Source organism: Naegleria gruberi, assembly GCF_000004985.1.
Source record: "Naegleria gruberi genomic scaffold NAEGRscaffold_30, whole genome shotgun sequence".
NCBI classification, from domain to species: Eukaryota; Heterolobosea; class Eutetramitea; order Acrasida; family Naegleriidae; genus Naegleria; species Naegleria gruberi.
In genome coordinates, this window is record NW_003163297.1 from 348,958 (window position 1) to 361,386 (window position 12,429).

General features: G+C 31.6%; 2 protein-coding genes across 2 annotated transcripts in view; both read right to left on the bottom strand.

Annotated features, from left to right (window-relative positions):
- Positions 1-310: 310 nt before the first annotated feature.
- Positions 311-5,791, bottom strand: NAEGRDRAFT_68800 (uncharacterized protein; the record flags this gene model as incomplete). The annotated part of the gene is made up of 1 exon (XM_002676109.1): positions 311-5,791. One exon carries the CDS (start codon positions 5,789-5,791, stop codon positions 311-313), a length of 5,481 nt encoding a protein of 1,826 aa, XP_002676155.1.
- Positions 5,792-7,131: 1,340 nt separating this feature from the next.
- Positions 7,132-12,429, bottom strand: part of NAEGRDRAFT_58336 (adenylate/guanylate cyclase) — a gene marked incomplete at its 5' end in the record, with an annotated part of 5,872 nt that continues 574 nt past the window's right edge. The window contains one exon of the mRNA XM_002676110.1: positions 7,132-11,079. Coding sequence (XP_002676156.1) covers positions 7,169-11,079 — 3,911 coding nt within the window. The 3' untranslated portion in view covers positions 7,132-7,168. The remainder of the gene's footprint in view (positions 11,080-12,429) is intronic.

Genomic DNA, 12,429 nt, shown 5'->3' on the forward strand with positions numbered 1-12,429 from the left:
TGTGTAATTAATATTGTATCATAATAATATTAAAATAATGAATTTTTGTAAATTGTAATAGAACATCATATTCTCCTCGGGTTGCCTTTTTTGATCAAACTGAATCTGTAAAAAATGGCGTTAATCAAACCGCGGGAAATCGTTAGTTGATTTTAGAAGGCTTGTTGTTGTATGGAAAGTGCATGGAGATATTACCATAACTCTCATGATTGGAGAAATATTAAAGTGGAAAGGAAGGCTATTTTGAATGTGAAAATATTCCATCCGATAATTTTATTATTTAATATTATTTTTAAAATTTAAATTTAATTTATTGGGTATTGGCAAAGAGGTTGGAAACACTTCTATTGTTTGAGTAGAGGAGTGGATTGTTTTTCAAGTGTCTGTGATGTTTGTCATTGAGCAAATAGGTCTTGACAATTCCCTTTCCTTTCACATCAACTTCTCTCTCTTCAAAATCATATCCCAAATCGAAAACTCTTTCATAAGTTGATCTGGAGATTTGAATTCGTCCATTCTTTGAAGTGGATTCCATTCGAGAAGCAATATTGATGGTATCACCCCATAAATCGTAGGCAAACTTTTTCATTCCAATCACTCCAGCAACAACTGATCCTGTATTAATTCCAACTCGAATATTGATTTGTTGAGGTGGTGGAGAGGATGATTTCACCTTTAATTCATTATCTGTTTCCTTAACAACCTCCTCTTGTTCATTATTATCAACAGATTTGAGTCGATTTGAATTGAAATCATTTATCACTCCAAATGTTTCAATTGCAAATTTTAAAACTCTTTCAGGATGATCACTTGTTGCAGCTCCAGGTAATCCACCCACTGCAAAATAGGCATCTCCAATTGTTTTGATCTTTTCCAAATCATATTTTTCAGTCAACATGTCAAATCCATTCACAATTGAGTTCAACATCATTACTAAATCAGTGGCTTGCATATTACTACTTATGGCTGTAAATCCAACCATATCTGAAAAGAAACAAGTGATATCATCCAATTTTTCAGCAATGAATGTATGTCCACTTTTCAATCTTGAAGCAACACTTGTTGGTAAGATATTCTTCAAGAGATTATCCGATTTTTGTTTCTCTTCACTCAATAAGGCATTTTGTTTCTTTTCAGAAGTTAAATCTTTCATTGTGACAATCAGAATATTTCTCATTGAACCTCTTTCACCTTGAATTTTGACAGTGAAGAGTGTTATTTTGCAAGGGAATTTGGTTTGATTTCTTCTGATACAATCTAATTCAACAATTTCACATTTTCCATTTCCTTCTTCACTCTCCTTGCTGGATTGTTTCAATTGAACATCTTCATCATCTTGATCTTCATCCTTCTTATCAGAATCTTTTCCACTCTTTTTGAAAATATACTTGATACACTTGTTGAGTTCATCTTGGTGTGTTGATTCAACCAATTGTGAAATTGAAGTTCCCAAAACATCAATTGGTTTCATTCCAAACATTTTCAATGCAGAATAATTCAAAAATTCAATTTCATGATTCTCATTACAAATAATACTTCCTTCAACACTTGAATTGAAAACATTCTTCAAATCAGAAATGGATGAAGCGGAAGATGATGATGATTTGTCCTTCTTTTTCATTCTTGTACTCAATGAATTGGTATTGTTATAGAGGATAAAGTTTCTCAATGTTTCATTCCTCTCTAAAACTTCAACTGGAATATATTGTGACATTAATCGAAGTGAATGTAATTGACCACAATAATTGGAGTAGATGATATACATCAGAAAGAAGAAAACCATACACCCAACAATTTCCACACCTGCAAAGCTTATTACTACATCATAAGAGGGAGCTGTAGAGGAGGAAATGAATGCCTTGATGAAAATTGTGAACTTGTTACTCAATGCTAGTGCCATTCTCATAGCAAGGTTATGCCGTATCCCTAAATCAGCTATTGGAAGAAGAATACCTTTTGGAGTTGCTGCCTTTTGAAGAGAATTTTGCTTTCTGGAGTCAGTCAATAATTGAGGAACCAGGGTCATGTAATCATTCAAAAGTGTTTCCAAACCGATGCAGTACATCATATTTGTTTCTATTGTAAGAGTCATATTATTTTCTTGCAAATAGTCAGAGCAATTAGATGAAACGCCATGATTAATAAGTGAGTCAACACCTGGATACATTCCTAAAATTGGTCTGGTACCAACAGAGGCATCCCCATAAATTAATCTTGACCACATACTACTAAGAGTTGGTAATCTATTTGTTGCTCTGTCAAAGAGTACATTGAAATTTGTAACAGTATTGAATAATCTTGGATCACCATATGTAACATTTCTTTTGAAATTAACTGCCAATGGAGAAATATTGTTTGAAATTTCACTTGCAACAAAGTAGGTCATTACTTCACCTGTGTTAAATGCGATTCTCTGTACAGATGTTGCAGCTTGAATACTTAATCTTACATTGTTCATCACTCTACCAGCAGTTTGGGCATTGAAGTCGCTTTCATAATAGAACATGGCAATACTTGCACATGTAAATAAGGTAATCAGCGAAATCAAAATAATTGTTGAAATGTTTGATTTCATTTTGGCAAGTGAGAAAGTATTGTCAGCATTATTGGCAGTATCAGTTGTTTTGTTGTTGAGAGAGTGAAATATTTTTCCAATCACATCTTTGCTCAAATGTTTTTCATATATTTTCACAATTTTTGTCATATGACTCATTTCAAATATCATATAACTCAAATAAGCAATACTGATCAAAAAGAATGCAACTAGAACTGCACCTGAATAATACACCAAATTTTGAGTTGTTAGATCTACTGCATCTGTTGATCTATCAAGATAACGGGCGCAAAAAGTATCAAAAGCCAGTGAAGCAGTTTCTCTATTCGCAAACAGGAACATGAAATTGTAATTCTTCAATGGGTGAAAGTACAAATCAGTTGCTGCAATATTTAGCAATAGAGTTTGATAGGACGGATCATAGTTATGGCTTGAAATATTTGTCAACAAGTTAATTGGAAAGGTGTCAATCATATTTTGGGTATACTTGATCATGTGGTTTGTAAATTCAAGAATGGATATATTCTTTTGACTTGCACTTCCTAAATCATACAAATTCAAATCTTTTGAATTTTCATTTGGAAAGTTACAAGTGTAAATGTTAGCAGAATAATCTGAATATACATCTACATCGAAAGAATTACTTTGACTCAATTTGATAAGATTCTTGTAAATATCAATATTGTCTTGCAATCGTTTGTAGGAATTCTTGATATATTCAGTTTTGGAAAGAGTCTCATATCCTTGATAGGTATTTGGCCATGGATATTCAAAAAACATGAAGGTATTAATGAAGTTCTGTGTTGCCCTAATGTTTCTAAGTACAGAGTAAGGAGAAATACTTGGTTGACAAACTTGTTGGAGGTAAGGAACTCCTGATTTTACCATATTTGAATAATAGGCACTGAGAGCCAGTGATGCAACAAACAGAGCAACAACAACCAGGGCGTAAATGCAAGTGATAGATAGTGTGAGAGTATTTGATCTTTGTGATGAAATGGCATTCTTGAAAATTTGCTCCTTTTTAATCTTTGGATTTTCAAATGCACTTGCCATATCATCTTCATTTGGTTCCTCTTGAGCCAAGTACATTTCATAAGTATTTTTTACCTCTGACACAAGTGGCATAATTCTATTTCCTCTCTTATTGACTGTATTATTTGCAAATGAAGCTTTCCTTCTCTTTTTAATTTCCTCTTCTTCAATGGAGGACGCTTCATTGTAATAGTATTGTGCTAATTCTGAATTGAATTCAAAATTTTCCAAAAAGTTTCCATATAATCTGAGAAGTGTCTTGTTATTCTTATTGTTGAAAATTAAATTTTGCAACGTATTTCTACATTGAGTGGTCAAAGCATAAATGGAACGATTAATCTTTTCAACAGATGAATAATTAATTCTTTCAGAGGCCATTTCTTTCCAAAAGTTTCTGTGAAGAACCAACAAGTTATTTTGATTCTTTTCTAGAATATCTAATTGAGAGGTTAATTCAAATGAATTGCTTGTTGATTTGGATTTTAAATTGAATGATTCAATTTGTTTCATTTTCTCTCTGATTTTAAATTGTTGGAAAATGTTTGGATGTTGTGATGAGGCTCTTTTCAATAAACTCATTGAAAAGACACAATTATTTGAATCTAACCATTGTGTTTGAATCAAGAGTGCAGAATAGATTAATAGATCAACATTATTGAATGATTTTTGATGAGCTGCACCTCTTATGAAAGACATGGCCAATTCACAATCTTTCAATATTTGATTATTTTCAGTAGTGCTATTATTGTTAGTATTATTGGATGATTTGTTTAGTGTAGAATTGGATAAACATGATTTGATGAATAATTTCAATAATGATAACTTGTTGAAATCTTCAAACATGTAATATAAATTCATTGCATTCTTTTCAATTAAAATAAGTGATGAAATGGTTCCATAATTTTCATGACCTTCAATTCCATTCAATATCATATTTCTTGCTCTCTTCAATTGTAAACGTTGATACAGTTCCATTGTCAATGTGCCAACAGTAAAGAAAATGATAATAAGAGCAAGTGTCATTAATGAAAATGCAATTCCCATCATTTCAAAATTGGCCCTCTCAGAATCTGAAGATGAAGATGTTATCGATGATGAATTGACCAATGAAGAAACGAGTGAACCAATACTCGCACCAACTCTTGCTGACATTACACCAAAATACAATGAATTTTCAAATCTTCTCAAACATGGCATGCTATAGAATACCAAAACACAACAAATTAGTGAAACTAGTAAATGAAAAATTGCTGATATGAAAATATAATTGGTTGGTAATAATTGAGACAATACCAATTGTAAAATACTCAGACAACCAATCAAACTAAAAATGAATGGATTTTCAATCAACATTGGAATTTGAGATTCTGGATTTGAATTGCATGTTATAAATTCTGATAATGGAAAGACAAAAGTGACCAAAACTAAAATTGAAATAATTGAAAGAATTAACATGATCAAATTGGTGGTGTCATTAATACATGCTTGATTCGGATATCTCATCAATGAAGCAATCATATCAGAAGATTCATCAGCATCATTCATCATCATTGTTGAACTACAATTGAGAAAACCAAGCAACACATAAACAAACAACAAGGAGAATGGTTTTACAATCAAAGCACAATAAAAAGTAAACCATTTCAATTTCTTATAATACTTGTTCTGTTTGTTGGCTAATCGAATTGAAATTACATAAAAAACAGCCATAATCAATATAATTGCAATGAAAACAGAACCAATTCCAACAACACCCAAATAAGGAATCATTCTTGCAATCAAAGTCGTTGGAAAATTGAAAGCATCAATTAAAATATAACTTCCAACATGTCCCCATTTAAAATCTGAAAGAGTTGTCATGAAAATTAAACACCACATCCAATAAACATTCACAAATAAAAAGATTGAATAATTTTTCCATCCCTTCTTTGCCTCACAATCTTGTAAAGTGATAATACTATTGGTGAGTAATATCTTTGCCTGATAAGTGATTGAATTAGTTTCGGTTGTGGTTGTATGAGTGTTGGCACTGTGCAAACTTTCAGAGCCAACATGAGATGGTGTTGGTTGTAAGAGATTAGATGGATGTTGTTGCTGAGCATTGAAGGAGAAGGCAGCGCTGTAGGAATCGAATAAATTATTGGAAGAAATGTTTCGTGTTGTTTCGTTTGGATTGGAATGATTTGAGTTGGATTCCTCCATCTTTCTTTTGGTTTTTTTTTGAAAATTGTAGTTTTTGTGCCGCCCGGGCGGGTAAGTTGTCAGAAGTTTCAGATTCGAATAACTTCAACTATACTTCTGTACTGAACTTTAGATGTTGAACATAATTTCCTTCTTGAAATTTGTTTAGTTCGACCGATAGTGAAATTACTTTGTTGAGATAAGTTCGCAATGTCTATCAGAATTACATCATGAGATTTCAAATAAAAAAATTATTCGAAATATGGTTATATCATTCACTAGAATAAATGTTTGTAAACTATATAGTTTGATTTCTAGTGATTGGTCATTAATTTTGCAACCAGGTTCATGCTCCTTATGATAAGTTTACTTTCGAATATATACAATTACAAATGAAAATGGAAATAAAAATTCTCAATTAATTTTGATGTTTGTAATTAATGACAGGTTTTGAGATAATGGTGGGCTAGGAACATAACGAAAATGATTTTCTTGCCGTTTGCCCTCTTGATGTGTTTTGAAGCCAAGCGTCATCTTTTAAATTTACTTTAATGTCCAACATTTTAGAGGATAGAACGTTTATTCCCACTAGTAATATCACCATCAAGAGTTCTTCATCAGATATCTCGAAATCCTTTCTTTTGTTCTTCAAGTTCATGTTTGATTTTTTCTTGCCTTTTTGAGAGTTGTTTTTGGTTTTTTCAATTTTTTCATATTTATTTTCAAAGGCCACATCAAAGCATCGAAGGAGATTGGCTTCACACAAGATTTTAAGCAATTTGGAAATACAGGTAAAGTGCTTTATTTTGAAACATCACAAAAAATCAAACAACAATCTTTTAATAATTAGCTGAAGATTGAGCCTTTTCAAATAATATCAAGTCTTTATTCAATAATTGCCAAATCCTTACAATTTTTATCTCACGATCTGGCAAACATTGAAATTGTTAATTAATCATGATCGATTGTTTAATAGATTGATCAAAAAACAGATTGATTAGATGGATTTTAATCGATCAACATGGATGAGATGGAAAAATGATTGGTGTTGAGTGAAAAAATTGTTTCTGGAAAACTGCAATATTCATCGAGTGGCAAATTTCACTTCATGGTGAATTTTCCAACATGGCAAAGTTCATGTTTAAGAGATTTTCTCCTAAGGTCCATATAAGGGTTGTGGCATTATCTTCCTCACGAATAAAATCATCAAAGTTGAGCATATATTTTTTCAACTGTAAAAGGGGAATAATGTGTTCAATGTAACCTCATTGAGCACTGAAACAGAAAGTTTATTCTCTTAATGTACAAATTCAGCGTAAAACGATTTTCTTTGCTTGTATTAATATTATAATAAAATTATAGGAATATATAAATATTATTTTAATCTTTCAACATGGTTTAGTTGGAGAAAAGTATTGGCATGCTTCTATTGTTTGAGTAGAGGAGTGGATTGTTTTTCAAGTGTCTGTGATGTTTGTCATTGAGCAAATAGGTCTTGACAATTCCTTTTCCTTTCACATCAACTTCTCTCTCTTCAAAATCATATCCCAAATCGAAAACTCTTTCATAAGTTGATCTGGAGATTTGAATTCGTCCATTCTTTGAAGTGGATTCCATTCGAGAAGCAATATTGATGGTATCACCCCATAAATCGTAGGCAAACTTTTTCATTCCAATCACTCCAGCAACAACTGATCCTGTATTAATTCCAACTCGAATATTGATTTGTTGAGGTGGTGGAGAGGATGATTTCACCTTTAATTCATTATCTGTTTCCTTAACAACCTCCTCTTGTTCATTATTATCAACAGATTTGAGTCGATTTGAATTGAAATCATTTATCACTCCAAATGTTTCAATTGCAAATTTTAAAACTCTTTCAGGATGATCACTTGTTGCAGCTCCAGGTAATCCACCCACTGCAAAATAGGCATCTCCAATTGTTTTGATCTTTTCCAAATCATATTTTTCAGTCAACATGTCAAATCCATTCACAATTGAGTTCAACATCATGACTAAATCAGTGGCTTGCATATTACTACTTATGGCTGTAAATCCAACCATATCTGAAAAGAAACAAGTGATATCATCCAATTTTTCAGCAATGAATGTATGTCCACTTTTCAATCTTGAAGCAACACTTGTTGGTAAAATGTTCTTCAAGAGATTATCCGATTTTTGTTTCTCTTCACTCAATAAGGCATTTTGTTTCTTTTCAGAAGTTAAATCTTTCATTGTGACAATCAGAATATTTCTCATTGAACCTCTTTCACCTTGAATTTTGACAGTGAAGAGTGTTATTTTGCAAGGGAATTTGGTTTGATTTCTTCTGATACAATCCAATTCAACAATTTCACATTTTCCATTTCCTTCTTCACTCTCCCTCTTCACTTGTTTCAATTGAACATCTTCATCATCTTGATCTTCATCCTTCTTATCAGAATCTTTTCCACTCTTTTTGAAAATATACTTGATACACTTGTTGAGTTCATCCTGTTGAGTGGATTCAACTAATTGTGAAATTGAAGTTCCCAAAACATCAATTGGTTTCATTCCAAACATTTTCAATGCAGAATAATTCAAAAATTCAATTTCATGATTCTCATTACAAATGATACTTCCTTCAACACTTGAATTGAAAACATTCTTCAAATCAGAAATGGATGAAGTTGAAGATGATGATGACTTGTCCTTCTTTTTCATTCTTGTACTCAATGAATTGGTATTATTATAGAGGATAAAGTTTCTCAATGTTTCATTCCTCTCTAAAACTTCAACTGGAATATATTGTGACATTAATCGAAGTGAATGTAATTGACCACAATAGTTCATATAGATAGTGTAAAGCAGACTAAATATAACCAAACATGCCAAAAATTCTAAACAAGCAAAAACAATGGTAACACCAAACGAAGGATTTGATGATGAGCTCACAAATACCTTCATAAATGTAACGAACTTGTTGGTAAGAGCTACACTCATTCTCAACGCTTGGTTATGTGATAGAGCAACATCTGTTGGTGCAAGAAGAATACCTTTTGGAGTTGCTGCCTTTTGAAGAGTGTTTTGCTTTCTAGATTCGGTCAATAATTGAGGAATCAATGTCAAATAATCATTTAAAAGTGTTTCCAAACCAACACAATACATCATATATGATTCCATTGTTAATGTAATATTATTCTTTTGAAGGTAGTCAGAGCAATTAGATGATACACCTTGAGTAACAAGAGAGTCAACATCAGAATATCTTCCCAATATCTGGTCATCTCCAGTGTTTGGATCACCATAAATTAGTCTTGACCACATACTACTAAGAGTTGGAAGTCTTGTTGTCACTCTGTCAAAGAGTACATTGAAATTTGTAACAGTATTGAATAATCTTGGATCACCATATGTAACATTTCTTTTGAAATTCACTGCCAATGGAGAAATTTTGTTAGAAATTTCACTTGCAACAAAGTAGGTCATTACTTCTCCACTGTTAAATCCAATTCTTTGAATAATTGTGGCAGCTTGAATACTCAATCTTACATTCTTCATAACCTTAGAACTGCTGAAAGCGTTGGCATTACTTTCATAATAGAACATGGCAATACTTGCACATGTAAATAAGGTAATCAGAGAAATCAAAATAATTGTTGAAATGTTTGATTTCATTTTGGCAAGTGAGAAAGTATTGTCAGCATTATTGGCTGTATCAGTTGTTTTGTTGTTGAGAGAGTGAAATATTTTTCCAATCACATCTTTGCTCAAATGTTTTTCATATATTTTCACAATTTTTGTCATATGACTCATTTCAAATATCATATAACTCAAATAAGCAATACTGATCAAAAAGAATGCAACTAGAACTGCACCTGTATAATACACCAAATTTTGAGTTGACAATTCAATTGAATCAATAGATCTATCAAGATAACGGGCACAAAAAGTATCAAAAGCCAGTGAAGCAGTTTCTCTATTCGCAAACAGGAACATGAAATTGTAATTCTTCAATGGATTGAAGTACTTGTCGCTAGCAACTAAATCCAACAACGCTGATTGAGTAAATGCATCATTGTTGTTATTGGAAATATTTTGTAGTAAATCCCAAGGAAATTCATTGATTACATTCTGAGTATATTTGATCATATTGTTTGTAAATTCAAGAATTGAAACATTCTTTTGAGATGAACTTCCCAAATCGTATATCGTGACATCTTTCGAATTTTCATTTGGATAATTGATGGTAAAATTATTAATAGAATAATCTGAATATACAGTCTCATCAAATGAATTACTCTGACCTAATTTGATCAAAGTCTTATAAACCTCTAGCTCTTCTTTAAGTCTTTTCAAAGAGTTGGCAAAGTAATTAGGTTTTGTAGAAATAATATTTCCCTGATAACTAATAGGCCATGGATACTCAAATAACATGAAGGTATTTACAAAATTTTGAGTGGCTCTAACATTTCTTAGAGCAGAATAAGGAGAAATACTTGGTTGACAAACTTGTTGAAGGAAAGGCACTCCTGAAATTACTGCATCAGAGTAGTATGAACTCAGTGCTATGGAAGAAACAACAAGGCACAAGCAAACAAATATGTAGAGTAAACTAATTATAACTGTTGTAGAATTTGACCTTTGTGATGAAATTGCATTCTTGAAAATTTGCTCTTTCCTCATCTTGGGATTTTCAAATGCACTTTCCATATCATCTTCATTTGGTTGTTCTTCTACTGGGAATAAGTATGGTTCAAAGTTGGCCTTGGTTTCGTGGAGAGGCATTACACGGTTAGTTCCTCTCTTATTACTAGTAGCATTACTAAACACAGAAGCTCTTCTCTTCTTTTTCATTTCCTCTTCTTCAATGGAGGAAGCTTCATTGTAATAGTATTGTGCTAATTCTGAATTGAATTCAAAATTTTCCAAAAAATTTCCATATAATCTGAGAAGTGTCTTGTTATTCTTATTGTTGAAAATTAAATTTTGCAACGTATTTCTGCATTGAGTGGTCAAAGCATAAATGGAACGATTAATCTTTTCAACAGATGAATAATTAATTCTCTCAGAGGCCATTTCTTTCCAAAAGTTTCTGTGAAGAACCAACAAGTTATTTTGATTCTTTTCTAGAATATCTAATTGAGAGGTTAATTCAAATGAATTGCTTGTTGATTTGGATTTTAAATTGAATGATTCAATTTGTTTCATTTTCTCTCTGATTTTAAATTGTTGGAAAATGTTTGGATGTTGTGATGAGGCTCTTTTCAATAAACTCATTGAAAAGACACAATTATTTGAATCCAACCATTGTGTTTGAATCAAGAGTGCTGAATAGATTAATATATCAACATTATTGAATGATTTTTGATGAGCTGCTCCTCTTATGAAGGACATGGCCAATTCACAATCTTTCAATATTTGATTATTTTCAGTAGTGCTATTATTGTTAGTTGGATGATTTGTTTAGTGTAGAATTGGATAGACATGATTTGATGAATAATTTCAATAATGATAACTTGTTGAAATCTTCAAACATGTAATATAAATTCATTGCATTCTTTTCAATCAAAGTAAGTGGAGAAATGGTTCCATAATTTTCATGACCTTCAATTCCATTCAATATCATATTTCTTGCTCTCTTCAATTGTAAACGTTGATAAAATTCCATTGTCAATGTGCCAATAGTAAAGAAAATGAAAATAAGAGCAAGTGTCATTAATGAAAATGCAATACCCATCATTTCAAAATTGGCCCTCTCAGAATCTGAAGATGAAGATGTTATGGATGATGAATTGACCAATGAAGAAACGAGTGAACCAATACTCGCACCAACTCTTGCTGACATTACACCAAAATACAATGAATTTTCAAATCTTCTCAAACATGGCATGCTATAGAACACCAAAACACAACAAATCAGTGAAACTAGTAAATGAAAAATTGCTGAAATGAAAATATAATTGGTTGGTAATAATTGAGACAATACCAATTGTAAAATACTCAAAGAACCAATCAAACTGAAAATGAATGGATTTTCAATCAACATTGGAATTTGAGATTCTGGATTTGAATTGCAAGTTATGAATTCTGATAATGGAAAGACAAAAGTGACCAAAACTAAAATTGAAATAATTGAGAGAATTAACATGATCAAATTGGTGGTATCATCAATACATGCTTGATTAGGATATCTCATCAATGAAGCAATCATATCAGTAGATTCATCAGCATCATTCATCATCATTGTTGAACTACAATTGAGAAAACCAAGCAACACATAAACAAACAACAATGAGAATGGTTTTACAATCAAAGCACAATAAAAAGTGAAGTATTTCAATTTCTTATAATACTTGTTCTGTTTGTTGGCTAATCGAATTGAAATTACATAAAAAACAGCCATTATTAATATAATTGCAATAAAAACAGAACCAATTCCAACAACACCCAAATAAGGAATCATTCTTGCAATCAAAGTCGTTGGAAAATTAAACGCATCAATTAAAATATAACTTCCAACTTTTCCCCAATTAAAATCTGAAAGAGTTGTCATGAAAATTAAACACCACATCCAATAAACATTCACAAATAAAAAGATTGAATAATTTTTCCATCCCTTCTTTGCCTCACAATCTTGTAAAGTGATAATACTATTGGTGAGCAATATCTTTGCCTGA